The following is a 25039-nucleotide window of genomic DNA, read 5'->3' on the forward strand; positions in this document are numbered from 1 at the left end:
TTTCGAGCTCGTCTTCGTTATACCGCTGGAATGGCAATTCGGCACAGCACCCGAAAGTAGTATAGTAGTGCCGAGAACGACAAAAAAGGGGGGAAGCGGACGTATCATTCATACACACTGTGCAAGTAAACAAACTTCCCATGCTCCTTTTTCTTCTTTCACTTCTCACGTATCGTCTTGGATCAGCATGTTGGCCCTTGATCTCCAGCGCATGCTGCCACCAGCTGTTCGACCCTCTTTAGTCACTTGGTGCACGGTTTGATGTATCCTGCGAACAAGCAAGTTCATCAACCAGCCCTTCCCAACTAACACAACCCCGAGCCATGAGGGAGAAGTTGAAAGGTGGGTGCATTTTGTTCAAGCCAACGGAGCCGTTCTATATACAGAGGTTCCGTGAACGCACTCAAAATTAGATGCTCGCTCATCCCATCATGAAAAAAAAAAACATAGGAAACTCTAAGAAAAAAAGAAAAAAAAGTGGGGTGTGTCTGTATGCTTGCCTCCTCTTCTTGACCGCTTTATAAATGCTTCTAACGTACTGCCTTTCCCTTTTATTTTCCCGTTTCTGAAACATTGCTCTCCATATACAAGGATATCTCCATGACTTGTTGAGTCTTTTCCACGTGGCCGCCCTTATCATATGTTAATACAAGTATATACAGAGTGCTTTTTAAAAGACGCCAACCAGCCAAGAGAATTCCAAAAAAGTTCCCCACAAGCCCAGGAACGCCAGCCATATCCGGTGCCTAACTTTTCTTCGATGATGATGATGATGGATAACAATGGATGATCATATACATCAAGTAACAGTTCAGTCAAAGAGCAATGACGTGGCAGTCATGGTACCATCGATCACAGAGACATGACAGGGTCAACACGTTTAGGCCTTGCCGCCACGCTTCTTAGGGTTGCTGGGTCCCTTGGACTTCTTACCGCCCTTCTTCTTCTCGCTGTTCTCAACAAACTTGACCAGCTCATCGATATTGCGGTTGTCAACGCCGACAGCGCTGGGCACAACACTTCCGATACCAGCCGCGCCAGCGGTGGCGTTGCGAGGGCTAAAGCCGAGACTACCCTTCGCGCGGCGAGCCTGGAGCTCCTTGGTGGCCTTGGCGACCGACACGGCATTGTGAGTGAGCTGAGTAAGCCAGTGCTCGGCCTCCTTGGTGTTCTTGTCCTCAGGGCCCAGGAGGGTCTTGAAGATGTTGTAACTCTCGCGCATGCGGTCGACGGCCTTCTTAGCATCCTGGTCGAGGGCAAGGGCCTGAGCAAGCTGGAACAAGAGGGTGGCGGAGTGCACGGTCTGCTCGCCAAAGACCTTGTTGCACACACGGAGGGACTCCTCGAACCAGCGGCGGGACTCGTGGTAGGCCTTGATGCTCTGCAACATGACGGCGTAGTTGTTCATGGTGGTGATCGTATCGGGATGGTCAGGTCCATAGATGACCTTCCAGAGATCAAGAGCATGTCTGGCGTAGAGGAGAGCCTCCTTACTGTCACCACGCTGGTGGAGGAAAAGAGAGAGGTTGAGGTAGTTCAACACGGTCTCGGAGGAGTCAAGGCCGACGGTACGCTCGGCAACGATGGCGGCCTTGCGGGACAGCTCAACAGCGGCATCCTTCTGGCCCAGCTGGTAGTAGAGCTGTGACAGGGTATGGTACATCTGGGCAACCTCGGGGTGGACGAGACCATAGATCTGCTCATGCAGAGAGAGGGACTCGAGGAGAAGGTCCTCGCCGAGCTTCTTCTGGTTCTGGTAGATAGAGAGACGGCCGGCCTCGAGAGCCTCCTCGGCAAGGGCGCTACGGGGGGTAGAGTCCTTGACAATAGGAACAACATTGACAAAGTCGTCAGGGCTGAAGGTGTGGGGCACGGTCGCAACAGGAGCGGCGGCCACAGGGGACGTCTCACGAGCAGCCTTCTTCTTCTTCTTCTTTTTGTTGCCATCCTCAACGGGGGCAGGAGCAGGGGCAACAGGCTTCTCAGCAACAGGCTCAGCCTCACCCTCGGTGGCGACGAAAGCGTACTTCTTGTTCTGAATCTGGACACCGAGCTTTTGGGAAACCTCGCGGAGCATCTGGACGTGCTGGAGCTGGTTGTACCAGCCATCCTCCAGAGTAAATCTGAAGCGGTGGAGGATCTCCTGCTGCATGGCTTCCCTCAAACTTTCAGGAGTGACCTTCTCGAAGCTGTAGTCGGCATCGCTGAACACCTTGCGGAGCTCCTCATCGACTTCGGCGACAGGCGACGAGTTAAGACCGAAGCCCAAGAAGCAGTTGAGAAGGTGGGCCAAGCAGGCTGAAGTCAAAGGCAGAGGCAAATATCTCAAGTACTTGGCAGCGACGTGCTTGAAAGCTCTGGCAATCATCTCACGAACGCAGAGCTGACGGAAGCACTCAACGCGGGTACCCTCGCTGAGGGTAGCAAGTTTACCGAGGTAACGCATGTTGATACCGCGGCGGTGCAGAAGGCGGGTGAGCGAACGGCCATCCATGGGGAAGCTGATGTCGGACTCCTTGAGATCGTTCAGAAGGGCAGGGATGACCGAGTCACGGAGGTAGGTGCAGGCGTCACGGACGTCCTGCTCATCCTGGGCCATCTCGGCCTTCTCCTCCTCAGTCTGAGGAACCTGGCCGCTGAAAACATCGGGGTTCAAGGCAAACTTAAAGTTGCTGATGTCGATGCGCTCATCCTCCTTGGCGGCTTCCTCATCCTTCTTCTCGGCGACCTCGGTGGACTCAGAAGCTTCCTCGGTCTTCTCAGTCTCCTCAGCCTTGGGCTCCTCAGACTTCTCAGCCTCCTCGGTCTTGGTCTCCTCGGTCTTGGCCTCCTCGGTGGCCTCCTCGCCCTCCTTCTTCTCCTCAGGCTTCTTGATGATGCCGCGCTTCAGGAGCTCGGCCTGGACGTACTCCCTGGTCTTTTGCTTGGCCAAAGCCTCGACAAGCTCAGGGCGGAGCACAGTCATGCGGTGAGGGTATTCAGATCCCTCAGGTCCGCTCTCCTCCATCCAGGCAATGTCCAAGGGAGTGATGCGATACAGGTCCAAAACGTACTTGCGTCCATCAGTTCCGAGAAGACCCTTCATCTCAACACTGGCCTCAAGATCGTGGCGCTTGTTCTCCTTGTCCCAAACGGCGTGCTTCTTGACGCGCAGGGCAGTGGCGAGCTTCTCGAAAGAAGGAGCGAAGCGCTCATCAGCGGCAACAATGTCCTTACCGTCGACAGCACCGTAGTGGATTTGGTTCTCACCAGCCTCGGGCTGCTTGAAAATGCCGGGAACAATGCTCTGGCCGACAATGCGCTTACCGAGATAATCGATAACGACGGTGCCGGGAGTGTAGAGACCGTCAATGTCAAGCTGGTTCACGAGCTTGACACCGAGAACATCCTTGCCAGTGGCAACACGGGCCGCCTCATCGCCACCCTCGCTGGTGAAAGTGCCAACACCGTCAGCGCCGAAAGAGAAGAAGATGTTGTTGTAGACGAAGATCTGCGCATCCTTGTCCTCAGTAGGGTTGAGAGGGGCAACCTCGCCACGAGCGACAAGGACGGCACCGCGGGCAGCGGCATCAGTGTAGTCAGCAAAGAGCTTAGCAAGCAGACGCTCCCTGAAGACGCGATCCTGGATGGTCTCCTTGGGAAGCTCCTTGGCAGACTGGAACTCCTCATTCCAATCTCTCAAGGAGTCGACGTTCTCAGCGCCGCCGAGCAGGTAGGTCTCCTGCGAGCGGGTGTTGTCGGCCTCGTGGGCAATAAGGGAGGAGTTGATGGAAGGAATCAACCACGGCGCAGATGGGATAGTGTTGCCGACTTGGAACGTAGCCAAGGGATCCTTTTGGCTAGAAAACTCCTGGAACTTCTTGAACGACTCCTCGAAAGAAGGAGAAAGCTTCTTGAGAAGGGTAAAGAGAGAGTGAGAGGCGCAATCCTTGGGGGCCGGCTTGGGGAGAGGGTCGAACTTGGCATTGCTGCACCTGTTGACGAAGAAGCCACCAACATGGGCGGTAACGTGGTGCTGCTCACCCTCGTTGGTCTGGATGACAAGGTAGAGAAGGTGGCCCTTTTGCCTCCAGTATGCAGGAGGGGGGTTCCAGGGGGATAGGGAGATGGACTTGATGCTCTTGGGGGCGGGGCCGGTCTCCTTGGGGAGCAGAATAGCCAGGTCAGCAGGGGCCTGGAAGTCGTACTCCTTGATCTCGGCCTCGGGGGCATCGGGGTTCTCAACCACAATATCGTCGTGAACGGAAACGCCGGCAAGAACGCCGTGGACTGTATCGGTGCGGTCTCCGGAAGCACCAATCAGTTCGCGAATGCGGATGAGGTGAATGCGGGCCTCCTTTTCAGTGTAGGGGTCCTCGACAAGGTGTAGTTGGGCGCCGTGCTCGAGACCCTCGACGTCGGAAACCTGGATGAAGTCGTTGATCTTCTTGCCGTTGAACTCGAGGTGGAAGCACGAGAACTCGATGGCGATGGGGTGCTCAATTATCGACTGGCGGATCTCATGGATCTGCTCCATAGGGGACACCTGTTGCGCCGTCTTAGAACACTGGTTATTGGTGGTGATATGCGGTCATGGGACACATACAGGAATATCAAGGGTCTCGGTGGTGTTGGGGAGAACGATGGTCACGACGAAGGGCTGGTCCTCGAGGGCCTGCTCGGCGCCCTCCTCCGTCTGTTCCTGTTCTGTTGTGCCATTGACATCGGCCGGAGGCGTCTGGGTCTCGGGAACCTCGGGGACGGGGTTGCCTGGTGGGAGAAGAGGCTTGTGTTAGCGACGATGGACGGCGGCAGGTCTGGCAGATGGCATGTGTGCAGCGGGTAGGCAAGTAGGTAGGTGGGTGGGTGGGTAGGTAGGTATGACAGGTCCGGGGCTCGTCTCGTATCGAGTTTAATATGTACGACGCGGTGCTTGGGACTTGGTGTTGGTGTTGGCTTCTTACCCTCGGCAGCGGGAGTGGTTGCTTGGGATGCGTCCGCCATGATTGTGAGTCGATACCTTGTGGACTAGCGCAGCAAGGTGTGGTGGACAAAGACAAAAAGACGACAGGCTCAGGTATATGAAGTGAGGTTGAAAGGAGGGGAATGGGGACAGAGGCTCGGTCGAGATACGGTCCTGGTCCTAGGCCTGGTCCTGGTCTTGGGATTCGAGGCACACAAAAAAAGAGTGGTTTAAAAGTGGAATTCTACAGGTCCCTTGAACCGGGCAAGGCGACAGAAAAAACAGATCAGAGAGTCCAATTGGGAGGTTTTGGGGAAAAGTTCAAGACGTGCAAGCCGTAGAGAGGTCTCACGTCCAGAAATATATTCAGAGTAAGGTATGTAGGGTATGCAGGTCCTGTAAATGACTCTTTCCCTTCACCTTCGGCCTTTCACCACAGTCTGGGGGCGTCGGATCAAACATCAACTTTTTTTTTCTCGTCTCGGCCTATGATGCAGGTTACTGCCGGGTCCAGCGGCCGGCAACAGCCCGAGACCAGGGCATGACTCGAGGCGGGCAAAGGCGGGCAGGCGGGTACCGCGAGTGGTAAGGTACCTCCGGGTAGGTAGGTTTGAAAGGGTCCATCATATACCTCGCTCTACTCCCTCTCCATTCCCCCGCCTTCAACACTTCTGCAATCGAGGGAGGGACGGGAGACACGGAGCCTCTATAACCACTATTTACAGCGCCGAGTACCCGCCCTCCGACACAGCTCGCGACACTCCAAGCAAGGGCGAAGACGGGCAGCACTCGACCTGGAAGTTCAAAAAAGTCACTCCCCACTGCAGTTCCCGACAACCGAAGCAGAGGGCGGAGGGTGGCTCGAGCGTCCTAGAAGGGCGCGATTCCTGTTTCCACGGGACCTGGTTGGCCGAGAGATTGCGACACATTCCATCCTGCGTTTCCCGTCCATTTACTCCGCCCAGTCCAAGACGCTAGTCCAGAGACGGTATTCTCAAGTAAACATCAATACCTATCATTCCGTCCAGAACCGCGACCAAAAGACAATCTGGAACACAACATTTCGACAACCAGCAACCCACCAAACCAAGCATGTATCAGCATTGAACAAGAGATTCGGCGGTTTTTTTTCTTTTTGGAGTATGGGTACCTTAAACAGTATCTTGGTTTAATTGCTTCTGCTTATTCGCGAACATTTGGGTCATTTTGATATTCGTCACCGACATCAATCACCACTTCAGCTTATTGCTCAACATCCTTTTCTCTTCATGGACTATTCTTCGTCAACCCCTCAGAGACGAACATGGAATTCACCTCAGCGAAAAGAACAGCAACAACAACAACGACAACAAACTGGAGTGGCACATGAACAGGCCCAGCCCTGGACAGCGACGAGATGCAACCGGCTCCTTCGCCCTCTGCTCGCTCACATCGGCGCATTGAAGAAGGAAAAAGAGCGAAAGCTGGGCGTTTCTGAGAGCGTAGGCCAAGGAAAGAGCACCTCGAGCGCGACTTTTGGTAAACGACAGGGCCGAGGTGGTTCAAAACCTGCAACATATTCCAGCAAAACCTCATCACGGGCGCATTTGACGACGCCTGAAAAACCGCGACGACAGCGGGTAGGCAGAAGGCCTGTTCAAGAAACCGCAGTGCCTACTCCCTACCTTAGGCATACTACGGACAACTACTTGGCATCTTCTCCAGCTCAGCCCATTCTCTTTGCTCCGACCAAAAGCTCCTCAACCAGCGACCATGGCAGAGGCGCAAGGTGTAGCCATAGAAGCTGCCAGGGAGTTCAGTGCAGATTGGAGGCGTGTCTAGCACAACTTCGGCTAAGCACGGATCAAGAGACCTATTCGATATACGAGTCCGTTTTCCGCACGCTGGATGCCCTGCTCAGAGCTACCTCTCCTCCAAAGTCTCCAGCCAGCGCTTCGCCCAAATCGTTCCTTGCCATGTGCTTGCGGAGAATTCCAGATTACATCAATGAGCTTGAATACTGGGAGAAAAAGGACGCCGAAGCAAACAAGACCAAGTCCGTTATGCAAGAGTCGCGAGCGTCCTTCGATATTTACTCGGAGCTTGAGTCGCTAGGTGCGTTGGGGGGCTGGAAACATCTTCGCATAGTCGTCCGAGCCCATGGCGTCAAGATCATCCAGGGCGCCATCAGGGACGGTTTGCTCGATGATCGCATAGCCATTCTTCTTATCAGTCTTTGCTACCAATACTTGCCTTTGGTCGAATGTCTGGATCTTACCAATGCCTTTGTTTCGCGTCAATACCCATCTCCAGATCGCTACGTACGTAACGGGCTCACGATAGAAGCGCCTGCGCTACTACCGCTCGCGGCGATTGGTTACGGCCATGCGAGGACTAAGCGCTTCATGCTTGGAAAACTGGCCGACCTTTTTGCTAATGGCTCTTTGCCGGCGGAGTGGTTGCTTGTCAGTGCTTTCAAGACTGCACGCCTTGATGCCATGGCGAAATTGTTCTATGGGACTGGCCAAGACTGCGTTGATTTTCTCATTACCATGATCGACGTTCTTTCTCCTCTGATGTCTGAACGAAGACAAACTTGTTCTTGTTCTGATCTCGCGCCGCACAAATTGGCCACCGGAAACCTGACTGGAGACATGGCAACGCTAGTATCTCAAGTGCTCCGTCACTTCGACGATCCTAAAAAGGGAGAGCGCGCGGTTACACCGTCACAGCTTGCGGTATTCGCCCACCGTGTGCGGTACATCTTTCGTACATACTTACTTCATGCTCGAAAGACGAGCCTCCCATCCCCCGCCGTATATCTTATCAGCCTCTGCGATTTCCTTGCATTCGGAACCGAGTCCTCGGCCTCCACCATTGCTTCAGCAGCATGGAAAGGCGCAAAAAGTGGCCAACGCATTGATCGTCTGGACCAGCAGTACTCGATGACATTGGGTGTTTTGGGCACGATAGTGATCAACTACAGTCGAAGCAATGGATCGACCAGTGCTCATACCTACATTCCCCAGATTTGTGACAAAATGAGAGCGTTGCAGATTCCCGACAACCTCCCCTACCACCCCTTTGAGAACATCGAACTGGATGTCGCCTTCTTCGTGGCGTTCGAGACCAACGACCTCCAAGACCTCGCATATGCCGAAAAGCTATGGGCTAAGAAGAAGTCAACAACCTGCCCACACGCCATGATGAAGGCGAAACCTTACTATGAAGAGCGCATCCGTACCAGGGAGGAGTCAGAGGGCAAGTCCTTTACCGGGTTCAAGTGGGACGATGCTCTGAGCGAGTGGGTCACGGTAGATCTTCCTCAGCCGGCCGTGGGAGGAGGCGGAGGTAGAACGACGAGAAGGTCGACAAGGTGTCCGTCTCTGATGGAGGCAATTCAACGGTATACTCCTACTGCTACGTCCTCATCTACATCTACATTGGCGCCCAACCAGAAACAGACACGTGGTAGCACGCGCCTGGTACAATCTCGCACAGCTTCACTTGCAACATCTACCACAGTCGATACCACCAACGATGACACCGACGCGGACAATGACGACGACCTCCAAGACGACGACGCCAGCTCTGAAACAACTACCACCACACCTCAAACCGCCACCGTCGACTCGTCCTCGGACTGGAGTTCCGATTTTGAAACATCAAACGTCGTAGGCCCAAACGAAACTTACCAGCAGATACCACCACCACCACCTCCTCCTCCTCGAAGAAGGCGACTTCAACTGCAACCGCAACCGCAACAGCGACGGCTAAGCGGCAACAAGCGAAAATCCAGTCATCTCGACACCGACAATGAGGTCGATCAAGAAAATGACTCCGATGAGGATGATGATGATGACGACGACGATGACTTCTCCGCTCCTGAGCCGCCATCTAGTGGTACAGAACATCGTCGTCCCTTGGCTAAACAGCCTCGGACGAGGGCTTCATTGGTTGCATTGGCTATTGCTACTACCAATACCGGTGCTGGTGCTGGTGCTACTGCTAAACTTAGTAATGGTGCCGGCGGTAGTGCTAGTGCCAACGCCAGTGCCAGCCGTAGCGGTAATGGTACCTCTAGCAATGGTGGGAATACTGCTCGGCGGCGATCACTTAGGAGATCTGCCGGTAGCAGCGGCAGCGGCAGGGCGATTTACGGGGGAGAAACCGAAGAGACGAGTGAAGATGAACTTGGTTAGGTCTAGGAAAGGGGAAATAGGTGAAAAATGGCGGGATAAGAGTGGACTATTTTTTGAATTCTTGCTTTACAGTCAGGTTGCTTTGCACATGAGAGGTATTTAGGCATGGTAACGGATCGTCAAGGATGTTGGAAGTTGGATTGCGATTTCCCCAGCGGATGAAATAGGGGAGAGGAAGGAAAGAATACCCGATTGCGTTGCTTAACATTAACACTGATTTCTTGCTGGATGCTGGTCTAGGATACACATGGCATAACCAAATGGCTGTTGGGTCATTGTATAAATGATACTCTTGATAATGTTTGACTAGAAATTGTGACTGAGTAGATATACCATGTATTGCGAAAATACCGGCACAAAATCACATCTTCTATGGACCTCGCCTTGTCCTTGAACATACCCCGCTCCTCGACTGCCCCTAGTGACGTTTTCCTACCTACTTTAACGCCTTCTCCTATCGAGACGAAATTAACTGTACACATGAAACATGCCTCCAACTGCGCTTCGCCTTACCTTGCCTTCCCCTGATCTAGGCTAGTTTCCCCACAACGCTCAGACTCCGCCGCGCGTATTCTTGCCTGGATCTCTTGCTTCGCTAGGGCATGGAAATTAGAGCCGGTTATCTGATGCCGATGTGGTGTGTGTGTGTGTTCTGGGGGTGTGGGGGTGTGCGTATGTGAGCATGTGTGTCTATCATGTGTCTGGTCACTCCATTGTCGGTTGTGTCGGCCTGCTGGCCTGTCGGGTTGCTAGTATATGTAGGTAGCAAGCAATATATCTAGCTCGTCTATCGTATCTACTTGATACCTCTGCCTAAGTAGGTACCATAGTAGACCACATTAGGGTCTCAAAATCCCCGAGTACCCACCCTTCTCTCCCCGGGACACTACATAACCCTATCTACAAAATTGGAGATCTCAAGTCATGTGTATATTATCCCATGTCTTGAAAACGAGTGCAACGTCAGTCGTCAACCGAGAACCTGTTCTTCTACTAAAGCTCACTCAGAGACCTGGTTGAAAGGCAGTCGGTCGTATCACGTGGTACAGAGCCATTTACCATGCGACCAAAAGAGGGGAAGCAAGAAAACGTTCCGAATAAACACCATCCCCCGGGCCTAATAGGGTCGGGGTCTTCAGATAATATTTAGTTATGTTGTTTGACGCCGATCCCGCGAACAAATTCAGATTGCTGCTGGTGGCTGCATGATGGGACGATGGAGGTATGCGTGCTCGGCAGACACTGCGGTGCGGTGCCTGAACGAGCCTCTCTCACTTTTAGGAACCTTGGGTTCGGCTCCAGTTCAAATTCGGTCGAAGGTACTTACAGACAACAGTAGGTAGGTAATGGTGTATGGAGTTCATCAAATGTGTCGTTCAGTTTGGATGACGCCGCATGACATGGCGGTTGTTGAGGCTCTTTCTCTCTCTTTTTCTTTCTGTCCCATTGTTTCCATTGTTTGTAACCGGGACAGGGGTGATGGTGACCACTCCTTACCCAGTGGAAATGGTGATGACGAACGACCGGCCAACGTTCGATCATTGCTGTTTCGATTGAGCCGCGCGGGCTTGACAAGCAAGGCCAAAGAAGCTGAGACGGGGAGACAATGGATCTTATCTACCGCCAGGGGTTCGTCTCAAACTCCAAGATCCCAACTTGGCGTTAAAATTTCCATCATGTTGATCCAGGAGTTACCACGTTTGATCAGGGTGGGAAATGGAAAAAAAAGTGTTCTATAAAACAAACACTCCCAAAGTATCTAGTCCACAACTTGAATTCTTCTCGAAGAATGACGGCGACAGGAAGCGGCTCAGAGAGAATGAAGTAGTAGTGTACATAACTATTGGCTATCCGGGGGTTTCCTTCGACACACGCCTGGTTTTGCAACGGCGAGACGATGGAGCACTGGAGAGGGAGATTGCGTATACCATAAAGGACCTCGTGAAGAATTGAATGTTACTATGTGCTCGGCGGTTGCAGACCTTAGAGGCCACACGGCGATAACCTCCTCTTCAAGGTATTGGGTTGCGAAGGGGATCCACAGAGATGCTTCGTTTCTCGTTTCCCGGCGAGTCCGGTAAACGAGCCTGGGATGATAAACCGAGGCTAAATTACGGGTTTCTTGGTATGTAGCATTGCAATCCATCAAGATGGAGGAAGCCTCTGGTTGCAACGAGCGTGATTGTTTGGGATGCGTTACAGGGTTTGCCGCGCACGGCCGATGCTTGGGCTGATGGATGGAAGTTGAATACACATCTGCCGACAAACGAGATGTTTGCACAGAGTCGGTGATGCCTGCAAGAAGAGATTGTGTGGGCGATGGCTTCTATCAAACCAAATTCTCTGCAGTTTGTCGGCGGCCGTTGTTGTTGTTGTTGTTGTTGTTGTTGTTGTTGTTGTTGTTGTTGTTGTTGTTGTTGTTGTTGTTGTTGTTGTTGTTGTTGTTGTTGTTGTTGTTCACTTGACAACCGGAGCAAAAGAGCGAGGCGCTGAAGTGCGTCCGTGTGATGAGAATGGATCATGGAACAGAGAACAACTTCCCCGGGACCCGGCCCATGTGGAGATCTCGGCTCATTCTTCCGTTGGCTGATCTTGTTATGTATGTACATCGCTATTTGGGGTTTACAGGCCATTTCAGCTGACGTGCGCTTGTTCGGGAACATAGCAGCTTCTGGCCAGACATCCGGGAGGCTGATGTTCGAATTTCGGGATGACTGGCGAAGGGGCGATCTCAGAGCTTCCAGCGACCTCAGGGGCTCGTTGTGAGGCTGTTTCAGTGTGGCCAACTGGCTCCACAAAGTCCACCCAAATGTTCAGGAACGTGCTTGGACCTAAGCGCACGGGCCAAGCCAATCTTGGGAACTCCCGTTCGTCTCTTCTCCAGTTTTCTCTCCCATCTTTTGCCGACTACCTATCCACTGAGTACCCAGACCGTCACTGTCAAAGAGTGTTTGTGACCGTTGTTTTCAGCGCTGTGACCCGGCGGTGGAGAGAGCATCACCCGCAGCACTGCAGCCGCCACAATGCAGGGACACCCGATCCCAAATTGTAAGGCCCGGAGGAGGCCCGGAGGGCTAGGTACCATGCTGGTCACAGCTCTGATCACCTAGGTAATCCTGCCCGGCGGAGGAAAAACCAGGGGTATGTAGTGTGGAATAGTCAATACGACAGACGACGACATGGACGACTCGGCATGCCCTTCCCCCAGAGGCCCAGAACAGAAAACCTCGGGCGAACTCCTTCCGCGGCACCTCGTGGAGATTGACTGATAGTGGGGAATCTGAATACCCATCCCAAGTGGTTGTGTAGTGTCGAAACCACAAACGAAGATCCCAAGTGAGTTGTGATACTAGCCAGTTCACGGTACTAGACTCTAGTGTACATACTCCGGGGGTTAGGGATTTCTAGCGCGGTAGTTGGCGGCATGTCAAAAATGGATGCTGTTGGACGAAATTCTCTAATCGACAACCACTCGACGGAGCGCAGTGACGGCGCCTTGTGACGGATGTGCATGCCACACGACATCTGATGTATCCCTTTGCGTGGAGAGTATTCTGTCGTGTATTACCTTGACCACCGGCTGGAATGTCGTCAGCAGGAGGAAACAGAAACGCAATTGCAACACTATGAGGAAAGATCTGACCAACACCACTCTTTACTGCCTCCGTCGTTTGGAAGCCAGACACACATCCCGATGTGCATGAGAGGCGTCTGGCGAGTCCCGTTGTACTCCCTCATTGACTGTTGATGCAGCGCATTATCCAGGGGCAACCACAACAACCACAACGAACACAACATGCAAGGAACGAAAACACGAACAGATTCCACAAGACGCCTTCTCGGTGGAGGGCCATGAAGAGGTACCTACAACCGGTACACAACCTTACCAGGAGGCACGCAGGCGCATGAAAAAAAAAAAAAAGGTACCTCTGGTCAGGGATTGGACGAGGGCACGCCCCCCTCCCCTGCTCTCAACCCCCCACCAAGTCCACCTTCCCAGGTCCCAGACGTTTGGACGATCGCGCCGGCGATAAACCCACCACACAAAACCCACTCTGGGACTCCGTCTCCCATGCCTCGAGCACGCCTGCCAGTCACACCCTCCTTCTCGAACCCATGTGTGGCATTCTCTCTCATTTTATGCCCAGGAGACCCCCTCCTTCTTCTTAACTGTCCAGCTTTCCTCCCTCCACTCCCCTTCCCCAACACCTGGGTTCCGTCATCTTTACTTTTTTTTTCCTTGACCATCCACAAAAGGCCCCATCCCTCGTGCTAGTGGCAACTTGGCTGTCACTTGTCATCTTGGTCTTTTTTTTCTCTTCTTCGCCCTCCTTCGAGTCTTTTTCTTCTCGACCGTCATCCCCCATCATTCCTTCCTCGTCAGTGTTGATCGTTGACCGAACACGACCTGCCTTCATTATACGCGCCTTCGACAGGATCCCTTCTTTCCAAATCTCACCCTGGAGGCTCAACCATCAACCCGAATTCGGCAATAGAAACACTCCGCAAAACTCAACCTGGTCACCCACCTTCAACCCATCAGTCCCTCGCAGGCGATCCAGGGACAGGACGTCACTATCATCAGACACTCACTCGACACGCCTCTACGACACTCATACACCCGCGCTGGACCCGGGCACCTTTGGGGTCGTATATCAGACATTCATTCTTTCACAACATCAGCAACAACCGACCAAAACCCCAGAGAGAAGGATAAGGCAAAATGTCAGCTCAACCACAAGGAAACGCACCAGCGGTCGCTCATGGTGCTGCGGGGGGTATAGCTGCTAGAGCTGGAGGTGCAGCTGCCGAAGGTCCGGATGAAGCTGCCATTATCAACGACATGCTCTCGGGATATCTACTTCTTGTCCTGGGGTGTATCTCCGCTGCTTTGGTCATCTGGAGACTCAGCACAGGCCTCAGCAGATACATACGACATGTTTCATGCCTCACCAACGATACACAGACATACTTTGCCAGAGCAGGCAGCAAGTGGTCGTGGTTCAAGAAGAATGTCCAGTACTCACCCATTTTCAGCAAGAGGCACAACCGCGAGTTCCAACTTAGCTCGGCCATCAACGTTGGAACTCTCCCCACGCGCCTTCAACTCGTCTTCCTCCTCGGCTACTTCTCCACCAATGTAGCTTTCTGTGTCATGGGCATCGACTTTTCGAAGCCAGTGGGCGCGTCTGCCACTGTGTTCATCAATCGTACTGGCACCCTCGCTGTCGCCAACATGATCCCCTTGTTCCTCATGGCTGGCCGGAATAACCCCCTCCTTTACCTTTTGGGTATCTCGTTTGATACGTTCAATCTCCTTCACCGATGGCTGGGCCGTATTGTGGCTCTGGAGGCTCTTGCTCACACTCTGGGCTACCTTTACCGTACGGCTGCTACCAAGGGCTGGTCTGTGGCTTTCGAGGGCATCTTCAAGAGCGATTTTCTCATCTACGGGTTCGTGGTATGTAAACGCTGCATCTTGATGAATAGTATTTGAAGCACAGTAGCTAACGTTTCCTCTAGGCAACCGCTTCTTTTGTCGTCATTGCAATTCAAGCGTCCAGCGTTTTCCGGCACGCCTTTTACGAGATCTTTAAGATCTTGCACATCTGCTTGGCCATCGCTTCCGTCGTCGGCCTGTATTACCACCTTGGACCCAAGGGCTTCCCGCAGATCAAGTACCTCTACCCTGTCATGGTCTTGTGGGCCTTTGACCGTACTGCTCGCTTCCTTCGGGTGGCGTACTACAACTTTGGATCTGGCGGTGGCAAGGCTCTCGTTGAGGCTCTCCCTGGCGGTTCCACACGAGTCACTGTGACCATGGCGCGCCCCTGGTTTTTCAAGCCTAGCCAGCACGCTTATCTCTACTTTCCATCCGTCAGCCTCTGGCAATCTCACCCATTTTCTGTCGCATGGAGCGAAGAGGCCGACTCACCCAGCGGCGAAAAGCTTCCCATGGACCGCCGTGACATTCTCGCCATGAAGAAGACGACTGTTTCTTTTATCCTCCGTGGTCGCACGGGTATGACTGGCAACTTGTATGAAAAGGCTGCTTCATGCATTGACGGCAAGATGGTGACGAGGTGTCTTGTTGAGGGCCCCTATGGAGGCATGCACCAAATGCACTCGTATGGCACCGTCATGCTCTTCGCCGGCGGCGTTGGTATCACACAGGCGGTGCCTCACGTCCGTGATTTGGTTATTGCCTACAGCAATGGCATGGCGGCTACCCGCAAAGTTATCTTGGTCTGGACTATTCAAAGCCCTGAGCATCTGGAGTGGATTCGCCCTTGGATGACGGAGGTCTTGGGTATGGAAAAGCGTCGTGAGGTGCTCCGTATCATGCTCTTCGTCAGCAGGCCCCGCTCGACAAAAGAGATTCACAGCCCAAGCTCGACAGTGCAGATGTTCCCGGGCAGGCCGAACATCGACACGCTTCTAGCAAGGGAGATGGAGGACCAGGTGGGCCACATGGGCGTCTCGGTGTGTGGCCCTGGTGCGCTCAGTGACGAAGTCCGTCGCGCTGTCAGGAACAAGCAATATAACGGTGCTATTGATTTCGTTGAGGAGGCATTCTCCTGGTAAAAGTGGAGGATTCCGTTGGAATTTGCATCAAGCAGACGGCTCGAGGTTATGAGAAATGAACTCACATTTATGCTACTTTGAAGAAACTTGTTCAACCTGTCTTGTCGCACATATCATGGCTGGTTACTGGGTCAAGCTCTCATCGTGCGGACATATCCCCAATTCATCATACATCACTGTCATTTCCGCTCTGTGAAATGTACAATGAAATTCTTGTACATTAGACTCTTGATTTTTTTTTCTATTTTTCTTTTCTTTATCTGAGACGTTGTGTTGGTGGGCAAAAGAATAGCATAGCAATCACTTGCTTGAAATGACTTTATTACAAGACAGCTGTACCCAAACTTCTCATGCCGTGTTCGATTCTTTTTTCGAAGTGATGGCGGGTCGTTAATTATCCCCTTTTGAGGCAAATGTAAACAAAGGTGACGATTGGGAAAAGGAGACGAAGTCCTTGCCAATGACAAACATTGGGAGACTACCGTGCCACTAACCAATAGATTTGTGTATAAGTGTGAACAATTTCCCATTGTCTATTATGTGAATTTGTGAGACGCAAAAATGATTATCTTCCCAATCAGTAGTAAAAAGCTTCACTTGACGCCCCATACATTTTTATCTAGAAGTAGGGAGTCACGAGGCTTCAGTTCAGCCCACTGTTCATAGGAAGCGAGAGCAAACTGCAGCTCGTACTTTCAAGCAATCTGGAACCTCGATCTGAAGTCTCCGATAATTCATGTACAGCATAGAAATGCAGTACGAGCACGTATCGGCATGTTGTTCTCATTTGCTGCATTCTGGGCATGCTTGCCAGGTGCAAGTAAGGGATTTACTATGCGACGTGAAGCCGAGCAGAGCCGGTAAGGCCAGCAGTGCGGCCACACGTGCTGGCAGGTGACAGCATTCCTGCTTTCCCCGAGTAATTTGCTTGTAGTATGCCGCCATTGCATTTAAGACATTACTCCCGCTTGCTCTTTCCTATTCCGCCCTGGGTCGCACAGTTTCTCACTCCTTCCCTCTCAGCGTCGACCTCATTTTTTACCATTACTAGTAATCAGAATAAGTGACACCTTCACAGTACGTGGTTTGGTAAGCTCTTTGTTTGGTCATCTCACCCAGCTTCACTCGCTGACATCGGTTGACAGAGCAACCAAACTAGGCTCCGCTTAACGACGTCAGTGGTCGTATTATCACAGGGTACCTCTACGCTAAGGTACACCGATTTGGTATACAACTACTTAGTACACTGCCTAACCGCAAACGTTCGTCCTCTTATCTCTCCGCTTGTTAGTCGTTCGCTTCGCCGCCGTTGGATAGCACCCGACCGTCCACCGTTCAGACCAATTGATTACCATTCATTGCATCCATTCATCCCATCCGTTGTTTCAGTCCCGTCTTGTGACTGTGTCCTTCAGTTTGTCCCTTTTGCAACTGCTGCTCGCTCGCGAAGCAATCACACTTACCATTTTGTCCGTGAAATCTATAGATGATCGAAAGCGAACCCCGCGGCTTTGGCAGGAGAGCTGAGCGAGTCGTTCCGGAACTGCAAGTTCACCATCAGCATCAGCCTCAACCTCAAGAGCAGAACGCCCAAGCCCAAGCCCAAGACCAACAGCAGGTTCGACAACTCGACAACAGCGACAACAGCAACGAAAGTAACAGCGTAGCACCTGCCCGTGAGCCGGCACCAACAACCGCGGAGGAGGACGCCCGAGTCATCCGTGTCAGCGAGACCACTACGAATACCGTCAGTGAGACAGCCTCAGGAGCGACACCCGCTTCCAGCGATAACCGCAACAACACCAACATCACCACCAACCCAAACAACAACATGGGTCTCGCCTACAATGTCTACCTCAACAGCGGCAAGATTTATGGGTGCAGGAACTGCAAGACCCATTTGGCTAATCATGAGGACATCATCAGTAGGGTTAGTCGCAGTTAGTTTTCTTTCATTCCCCTCCCTTCTTTTTTATTCTCTTTCCGTCTCTTCTCTTCTTTTCTCTTTGTTTTTTCCCTACCCCTCCTCTCCTCCTTTCGCTTCCTCATGTCCCCTCCTTAACTTTTCCCGGTAATTCCGTTCTAGTTGCTGACATCAAACAAAACCAAAAACACAGAACTTCAGAGGCCAACACGGAAAGGCCTACCTCTTCAACTCGGTCGTCAACGTCGAGACCGGTGAACCCAGCGAGCGCAACATGACGACGGGCCGCCACGTCGTCCGGGACATACACTGCCGCCAATGCAAGGAGGTGGTCGGATGGAAGTACGATCGAGCCTATGAGCCCAGCGAGAAGTACAAGGAGGGCAAGTTTATTTTGGAGGCCGAGTTGCTTGCCAATGTGAACTAGGTTTGCCATGACCTGGTCTGATGACGGTGTACGATGCCTTGGAGCTTGCACTGTATTGCATTGCTGCCGTGCATTGCTATGCTTGAACTTGGAGTGCTGGGGCGCTTAATGGACCATGATGGTTCGGGGGTTGACTGGATGAAGTTGATGAGGCAAGATGGAAGGATAAGTCGAGTCGGATGGCACAGGACGACATAGCGAAGGATGGACAGAAGGACAGACGGACGAGATGATTTACGACATGATACGACTTGGCACGATATGACATGAAGGAAGAAGCGCCTATGGATGACTACCTGCCAGACTACCTGCCGAACAGTTTCGCGAAATTGGCAACATACCACTACTGCCGAAGAAACCTCTTTCTGCGACATAGTACTGGCAGATCTGTAGGACCGACTGATGTCTAACCCTGCACGTTGAAACGCACGCAGGTGTTCTGGGTGGTCTCGAAGCCTTCACCAACTGAGCGAGCAAAGTATGTACAGGTATATGCTGCTTCTTGCTGCTCAACGTCGGGCGCTCAAAGATCAAAGGTATTTTGCCAATTTCGCAAGATTATTCGGTAGCTACCTACAGCAGAACCAGGATAAGATCATCAGACGCAGCGTGGCGCAGGCAGTAGGGCAGCAGGGCGCAGGGCGAACACAGCCAAGCTTATACGCACGGCCCGGAGTATCAAGTCTAAAGTGAATATGCGCATGAATCACAGCAAGCAAGTGACGGAGATGTTATCAGGTATTTTTTTATTATTTTAGGTTGCGAATCAATAGTTTTCTCAAACTCTTTCTGTCCGCACCTGATGATATTTGTTCGCGATCTCGCTGAGCGAGAGTCCAAGTAAAAGGTGGAAGTCTTGACTCGTGCCTCGTGGCTACCGTATGTGCGTCTAATCCATCCCTTTGTTGCAAATTATCTATCTGCGTCTTTACCATTATGCACTCAGCACATTCTGCAACAATGATCCAGACCATCTTCCTGCCGAAACATGCATCATCGCTGTCTTACTTTCATCTGTTGTCTACAACCCACTCTTCGGGCCTCAAAGCACCTGTCTGACCATTGTCCAGGACCCTCTTCCACAAGTCACAGACATGTCGCGGGGAGTAGACTGTAAACATGTCTTGTTATTCTGCCTGAAAAGTAATGTATGATACATCACCTGTATATGTGTTTATATGCTATCGCTGCAGAAGTGAACCCCTATCCCATCGTGACCCTTTGTCATCCATCCGAAACCAATCCATTGAACGCCTTACATCCGTCCCTTTAAGGTAACATCACCACATCCATTTCCTATACCGACCCTGAGTCAACTAGCAGCAGGTATCGTGACAAGCGACAGTGATCTCCTACCCTACCCAAAGCTGATAAAACAAACTAAATACCCAAGAAGCCGTAGGTAAAAATGGTATAAACCATGTCCTTGTTTACCGTTCGCAGAACACCGTGTCTGTATGTTACACCCTATTCCCCATAATCTAGCTCAGTTATGCTCAATAGGCTCCTCAGGCAACAGCTCCTCCACCTGGCTGACGCGGAGGAACTCAAACGGAGGCTCGACGATGCCGTTGAAGAGGAAAGTAAAGTAAACGAGCAGACCAAAGCCGATGACCTGCAGCCACTTGAATGTCTCCCAGCCGAGACCGAGCGACACCATCCAGATGAAAAGCGTGCGGCACGTGTCGATGGTGGAGCGGGAGGTGGCGCTCACAGAGCGGGTTACGGAGAGGCCAAAGAAATTGAAGCCGCTGTAAAGGAATCAGGGGTGAGCGTGGTGTTCTGTTGATAGAAGGGGAGGAGGAGGAGGGATAAAGGGATTAAAGCAAACTTACCCAATGCTAATCATGATCAGAACGCTTGAGATGAAGACAGGTTTATACTCCCAAAACTGCCTCCATCCCTCCACCATATCGAACGGTCCATACCGACCGGCCTCGGTCCGTCCAATGGCAAAGTGCAAGATGACCATGCCCAAAAGTGTAACGGTAAAGCCAAAGAGGCCCTCCCACCCGACAACACGAATGGGCTCGATCGTCGACCGCTCCAGGATGTACTCCTCCAACACAAACTGCGTAGCAGTAAAAATCTGCGCGCCGGCAATCATCAAGACACCAATGATCACCTTGAGGGCATCGGCGCCCACATCCGCAGTTATAGTCGTCGTAGCACTAGGATGTTTCTGATCCGGCTGAATCGCACCAGCCAGTCCCACGAGCGCCACGCCCACCATGACGCCCACCAGCGACAGCCACTGGAAGGCGTACAGCTTGCGGCGCAAGAAAACGACGCTGAAGATGCCGACAAAGAGCACCAGCGCGCCGCGCGTCATCTGGTAGATGGAGGCCGCCACGAGCAGCAGGCCAGCGTTCATGAGGGTAGTACCGCAGATGTCGCAGATGGCGGGGAGCGAGAGCAGCACGACGCGCCAGCCGCGGAGGATAGAGGGGCCGTCGTACTTGGAAGATGCGGTTGAGTCGGTGAGAGGGGTGTGGGAGCGGATGCTGGCGTCGTCGGGGACGGTGGTGTCCTCGTCCTCGCCCGCCCGGTTATTGATGCGCTCGTACGTGGTGGATTTGGAGACGTAGCGGCTCCAGAGCGACATGATGCCTACAACCAGCCAGCAGCCCATCTCGCCGACGAACATCTGGAGGGTCTGAATGACGGGCTGCTCAAAGTGCTTCCGTTTGAGCGGGTCGGGGTCGTCACAATTGCGAACGCATTGGTTGTCCTATATGTACAACGAAGAACGGGTCATCGTCAGCAATTGATCGGTGATGGAAATTACCTTGCTCTGCTATGGAGGTTGCGAGGTTTCTTCCTTACCTGGTACTTGGTCAAGAGGGTGTTGCACACTCCAGTAAGTAACATCATTCCCACTAGGAAAGGGATGATGGCCCGCGCGGGTATGATTGAAGCCATCGTGTCGGTCTTTCTCTCTCTCTCCCTTCAACTCAAGTTTGGTAAATTGAATGTGTCCGAGAGAAAGCTTGAACGTTGCAAAGCTTAAGCAATAACTGTAAAAAGGTCGAAGTCACCTACGGACGGATGACCGAGATGATCGGCGAGATGGGAGGTTGATCAAGTGATGTGATGCCAGGACTGATAACGATATCGGTAGCCTTCCCTCTTGGACGATCAATGGGGGCGCTAAAGGATGCGCTACTCTACTGGGCGGAGAGGCTAGCTACCTGCTGCTTTCGGTGCTCGAGGTTGTTGGGAATGATGGTAAACCCGACCGTCGCGATGCGGTTCTGTGTGAACGTGTATCTGTGAAACGCTGGGATTGGTTCCAGATGCCTGAAAAGAACACCTTCGTGGTTGGCCTTGACTTTCGAAATAGTGCGAGTCAATCTGTTCCGTCCGTTTCTTTGTTGGTTTGTGGATAGTTCGTTGCCATGCTACAACTAGTACTATGGTACTTGGGCAAGGCGAACAGTCCGTCGGGTGACAAACGTGGAGTGGAGCAGTGGCTGACGTCCTCAGCGGGCATTGAACTAGTGTACGGCACCCCAGATAAACGCCCGCTGATCATTTCCCTTCCACAACGCATGTATCCACAGGCCCTCAGTGGTGAAACGGACCGGGGGAACAGAGGGAACCGCCTTGAGATTGGTCACTGTGGCTTGAATAGGTACCTACGCCGGAAGAGGCCATCAAGGTGTTCCTTGGCTGGCTTCTGCATTGTATACTAAATGGAATCTCAAGATCTCGAGCCACAACGGCCCAAACCCTTGCTTGCTGCTTCATAGCATCAAGTGACTGTGGTGCATCGAGCCAATAACAAACCTGAAATGATTACGTGGAAATATCAACGTAGAGCTTGTCATGTGTCTAGAGGACAGACAGCCTGAAGAAAGAGAGACAGACAGACCAGAGATTCACCGCCTCGCTTTCAGGCCTTGGTCATGCAGTATCTTGAGTAGTGAGACGGCGATCTCTGCTCGTAGGTTCCATATACTCTTCATACATACTAATAGCCGCGATAACCTATGGTGTTCTACCTATCGTGTTCCATCAAAAAGTTATCGCACTTATTCTCACAGCCCATACAGCGATAACAATGTTCCATATCCTTTCCTACACTCCCATCATTAAAGCCTCCCGGGTTGTTGTAAAACTTGATCCATCGATTAATGCCTGATCCCAAAGCCCAAACGCCTAATGCCTCTTCCACGAACTCTCTATTTCTCAGGATCGCTTTGTTTCTTCTTCTGTTTGGGCTTCTTGTCGCCAATGTTGTTGTAGTGCAAAATGCCCATCTCCTTGTCTTGTGCCAGCTTCTGCAGATCTCGCTCACTGCAAGGAACACCTTCGACCCTCTTCACCTTTCTTCCCTCAAAGAACATGACCAGTCCACCGACCATAGCAATAATACATCCGACAGCTACCAGAAATCCCGTTGACCAGCTCGGGCGGTTATACCGGTTCATACCCCACATTATACCACACAGGCCGACCTGAGCCAAGGTATTGAGAATCATGCACCAGATCATAAAGTCCATCTTCCAAACCTTGGTGGCCGGCGCTCGAATGCCCGTCAGTGGTGCGTTGGGCATCTTTTCCTTCGGGATGGGAACGCACTGCTTGGGGACATCAGTCGGGAGATTGTCTGGTCCGATATCCGGGGACAGCTCCTCCGTGCCCGGGAGACGAAACCAGCTGCTATGAATCCCAGCAAGCCTTAGGAGGCCTTCCTGCTGTCCTTTGATGCGGTACTTCATCAGAAGCCAGAGATCCCGGAAACGCCATGGCGCCAGTCCGAACGCAGTGACACAGAACAGACCCGTGAGAACTTGCGAGTCCCACTCAACCCATTTTCGTCTCGGCGAGTTGATATCGTCGCATGTCGGATGGCACATGGCCGGCGCGGCGTTACAGAGCAGAAGGAACAACATGCCACCCCAAGCTACCACGTTGAGCCCATAGAACGTCCAGAAGCAGCCCATTGGCGTTGTAAAGAACTCCCAGAACGAGGAGAGCCCTTGCTTTGTGGACTCCTGCCAGGAGTACTTGGGCGGAAAGTGATAGCCATTATCAAAAGGCCGTGTGTAGTCTTTTTCTGCGACGTCGCGTTCTGCTGGTACTGCTAAGGTGACATCATCTACCGATAGTCGAGCAGGCTTCGTGGTGTCGGTTTGTCGTGAGACCTGGCGGCTTACGAGTGGCTGTTCTGATGTGACGGGTTTCAAGTTCTCCGTCGTTCGATCCTTGTGAGGAGATAAATTATCGTTGGTGCCGGTCAGCCTCCCGGCTGCGACATGGTTGTTTTGAACCATCGCAGCTTCTTTGATGAAGTCGTTGATCGAAGGGGGCTGTTGGCGGCCGCGGTTATCAAAGCGTGGCGGGGGGTGACTAAAGATTATTTATGTACTTGGTATTCGTAATGCTTTGGGAAAACAAGAGTGGTGTAAGATGCAAACGATGTCTAAGTAGAGTAAGATGTGAGCATTTCTCAGAGTAAACGAGACCAAAATCAATATGGGCAAGGTTACTACCTAGAGAAGGAGAGGAAGAGGAAGAAAAAAAAAGAAGAAAAAAAGAGAGAACGAAGGGGCGGCCAAGAAGTCAAAGGGCCCGATAGCACTCGTCGTCAGATTTAAGTTCTTGGTCCCGGAACCAACTTGCACCCTTGCAAAGGGCACGGTACCTGCAACTGACGACACAGGAGGGTCACCTTACTTGTATACAGGACGCACCGACTAGTGATGCAGCTGCTCAAGGGGGCAGAAAAGGAGGGAGGAAGCGAGGAAGTCGACACAACCACAAACCAACCAAGGTAACGGCGACTGGGGGGGAGGGGGCGAGTGACGGGATGGGCCAGACCTCAATCCAACAGCCTCTACTGTACGCGTATAGCCGGAGCTTAGCTCCCCCAGGAACCTGCAGACACTCAGCCCCGTCGTGACACACCCTCCAGAAACCCAGAAAGACGACCCTATCCAATAGAGAATACCCTGGACCCTCAGTTCATTGGTGAACCTTTCCCGTCATCTCGGCCTACTCTGTGGTCACTGGGAGCGTGTGGAATGGCTTGACGGGATCAAACACGGCCGACGTAGCGGTGATGTCATGCCACATGTGTCAGTAAAGCTTCAAAGTTAGGAGGCAATTCGGAAAAAGCGTTCGAACGTGTCGTGTCAATGGGAGGTGATGTGAAGATGAGATGTCCATGGAAAAAACATCCGAAAACAAAAGTTGTTCCATACTGCCGTATTTCAGCGGCCTCCATGTTCCAGGCTCGACTGATCTTCCTTAGTGACCCACTTTCTCTCCAGCACTGATAGAGAACCCCTGCTGATTGCGTCCCTTGAGGTCGTACCCGACCCTTGTGGTTGAGACCCGCTTTAAAATGGAGTCTGGATCAACCCCGCCAACGGACAAACAGATTCGCGAAAATGAACAAGACTGGACATTCTTGCTCGGCCCACATTGACAAGACAACAACCATCTCATTCAGTCAGTCAGTCAGTCAGTCACCCCAAACGCCAGACTGTCTTACCATTGCCAACATGTCGGCCGACCAACACCTCCAAGCTCTCACAAAGGTTGTGGTGAACAACCTGGAAAATCAACACGACTGGACTCAGGTCCAGATACACATTCAGGACAACCTCCCTCGACCTCTCATCTATGGACTCCCGCCAAAGCGCCTCTATGTGCACCCCGATGAGCAGATCGACATCATCAAGGCCGAGAAGCAGTTGAACCAGCGTGTTCCCCAGGAGCCTGAGCTGGAATGGGTTCTTCCGCTGCACCTGGCTGAGAAATGGTCCATCAGCGACTTCGCGGCCGTCTTTGATGCCATCACGGCCACCCCTCCCGGAGGCGAGTCTGTGAACGCCAACGAGGATGCCCAGTGGCAGTTATGGAGGGGCCCGAAGCGTGGCAAGCGTATCTTGCTCGCGACCGTCCAAGATGATTCAACTGTTACGTACTACTGGATGCACAACGGCCTCGTGAAGCCTAGACAGAACTGA

General features: G+C 52.4%; 9 protein-coding genes across 9 annotated transcripts; 5 read left to right on the forward strand and 4 right to left on the reverse strand.

Moving 5' to 3' along the window:
* Positions 1-551: 551 nt before the first annotated feature.
* Positions 552-737, reverse strand: NEUTE1DRAFT_100610 (uncharacterized protein; the record flags this gene model as incomplete). Its single annotated transcript, XM_009852505.1, has 1 exon — positions 552-737. One exon carries the CDS (start codon positions 735-737, stop codon positions 552-554), a length of 186 nt encoding a protein of 61 aa, XP_009850807.1.
* Positions 738-747: 10 nt separating this feature from the next.
* On the reverse strand, positions 748-4983 carry NEUTE1DRAFT_122088 (uncharacterized protein; the record flags this gene model as incomplete). The annotated part of the gene is made up of 3 exons (XM_009852506.1): positions 748-4525; positions 4586-4749; positions 4944-4983. 3 exons carry the CDS (start codon positions 4981-4983, stop codon positions 881-883), a joined length of 3849 nt encoding a protein of 1282 aa, XP_009850808.1.
* Positions 4984-6210: 1227 nt separating this feature from the next.
* NEUTE1DRAFT_122089 (uncharacterized protein) lies at positions 6211-9349 on the forward strand (the record flags this gene model as incomplete). Its single annotated transcript, XM_009852507.1, has 1 exon — positions 6211-9349. One exon carries the CDS (start codon positions 6211-6213, stop codon positions 9121-9123), a length of 2913 nt encoding a protein of 970 aa, XP_009850809.1.
* Positions 9350-11169: 1820 nt separating this feature from the next.
* Positions 11170-11765, forward strand: NEUTE1DRAFT_100613 (uncharacterized protein; the record flags this gene model as incomplete). The annotated part of the gene is made up of 4 exons (XM_009852508.1): positions 11170-11200; positions 11257-11307; positions 11368-11471; positions 11598-11765. 4 exons carry the CDS (start codon positions 11170-11172, stop codon positions 11763-11765), a joined length of 354 nt encoding a protein of 117 aa, XP_009850810.1.
* Positions 11766-13891: 2126 nt separating this feature from the next.
* Positions 13892-16036, forward strand: NEUTE1DRAFT_62846 (uncharacterized protein; the record flags this gene model as incomplete). The annotated part of the gene is made up of 2 exons (XM_009852509.1): positions 13892-14584; positions 14647-16036. 2 exons carry the CDS (start codon positions 13967-13969, stop codon positions 15706-15708), a joined length of 1680 nt encoding a protein of 559 aa, XP_009850811.1.
* Positions 16037-17132: 1096 nt separating this feature from the next.
* NEUTE1DRAFT_62849 (uncharacterized protein) lies at positions 17133-18343 on the forward strand (the record flags this gene model as incomplete). The annotated part of the gene is made up of 2 exons (XM_009852510.1): positions 17133-17638; positions 17826-18343. 2 exons carry the CDS (start codon positions 17195-17197, stop codon positions 18057-18059), a joined length of 678 nt encoding a protein of 225 aa, XP_009850812.1.
* Positions 18344-19167: 824 nt separating this feature from the next.
* On the reverse strand, positions 19168-21216 carry NEUTE1DRAFT_129594 (uncharacterized protein; the record flags this gene model as incomplete). Its single annotated transcript, XM_009852511.1, has 3 exons — positions 19168-19810; positions 19895-20790; positions 20886-21216. The coding sequence occupies 3 exons, from the start codon at positions 20979-20981 to the stop codon at positions 19546-19548; spliced, it is 1257 nt and encodes a 418-aa protein (XP_009850813.1).
* Positions 21217-21974: 758 nt separating this feature from the next.
* NEUTE1DRAFT_81533 (uncharacterized protein) lies at positions 21975-23538 on the reverse strand (the record flags this gene model as incomplete). Its single annotated transcript, XM_009852512.1, has 1 exon — positions 21975-23538. The coding sequence occupies one exon, from the start codon at positions 23336-23338 to the stop codon at positions 22244-22246; it is 1095 nt and encodes a 364-aa protein (XP_009850814.1).
* Positions 23539-24457: 919 nt separating this feature from the next.
* NEUTE1DRAFT_129596 (uncharacterized protein) lies at positions 24458-25039 on the forward strand (the record flags this gene model as incomplete). The annotated part of the gene is made up of 1 exon (XM_009852513.1): positions 24458-25039. The coding sequence occupies one exon, from the start codon at positions 24458-24460 to the stop codon at positions 25037-25039; it is 582 nt and encodes a 193-aa protein (XP_009850815.1).

The sequence above is a fragment of the Neurospora tetrasperma genome (assembly GCF_000213175.1).
Source record: "Neurospora tetrasperma FGSC 2508 unplaced genomic scaffold NEUTE1scaffold_3, whole genome shotgun sequence".
In the NCBI taxonomy this organism is placed as follows: Eukaryota; Fungi; Ascomycota; class Sordariomycetes; order Sordariales; family Sordariaceae; genus Neurospora; species Neurospora tetrasperma.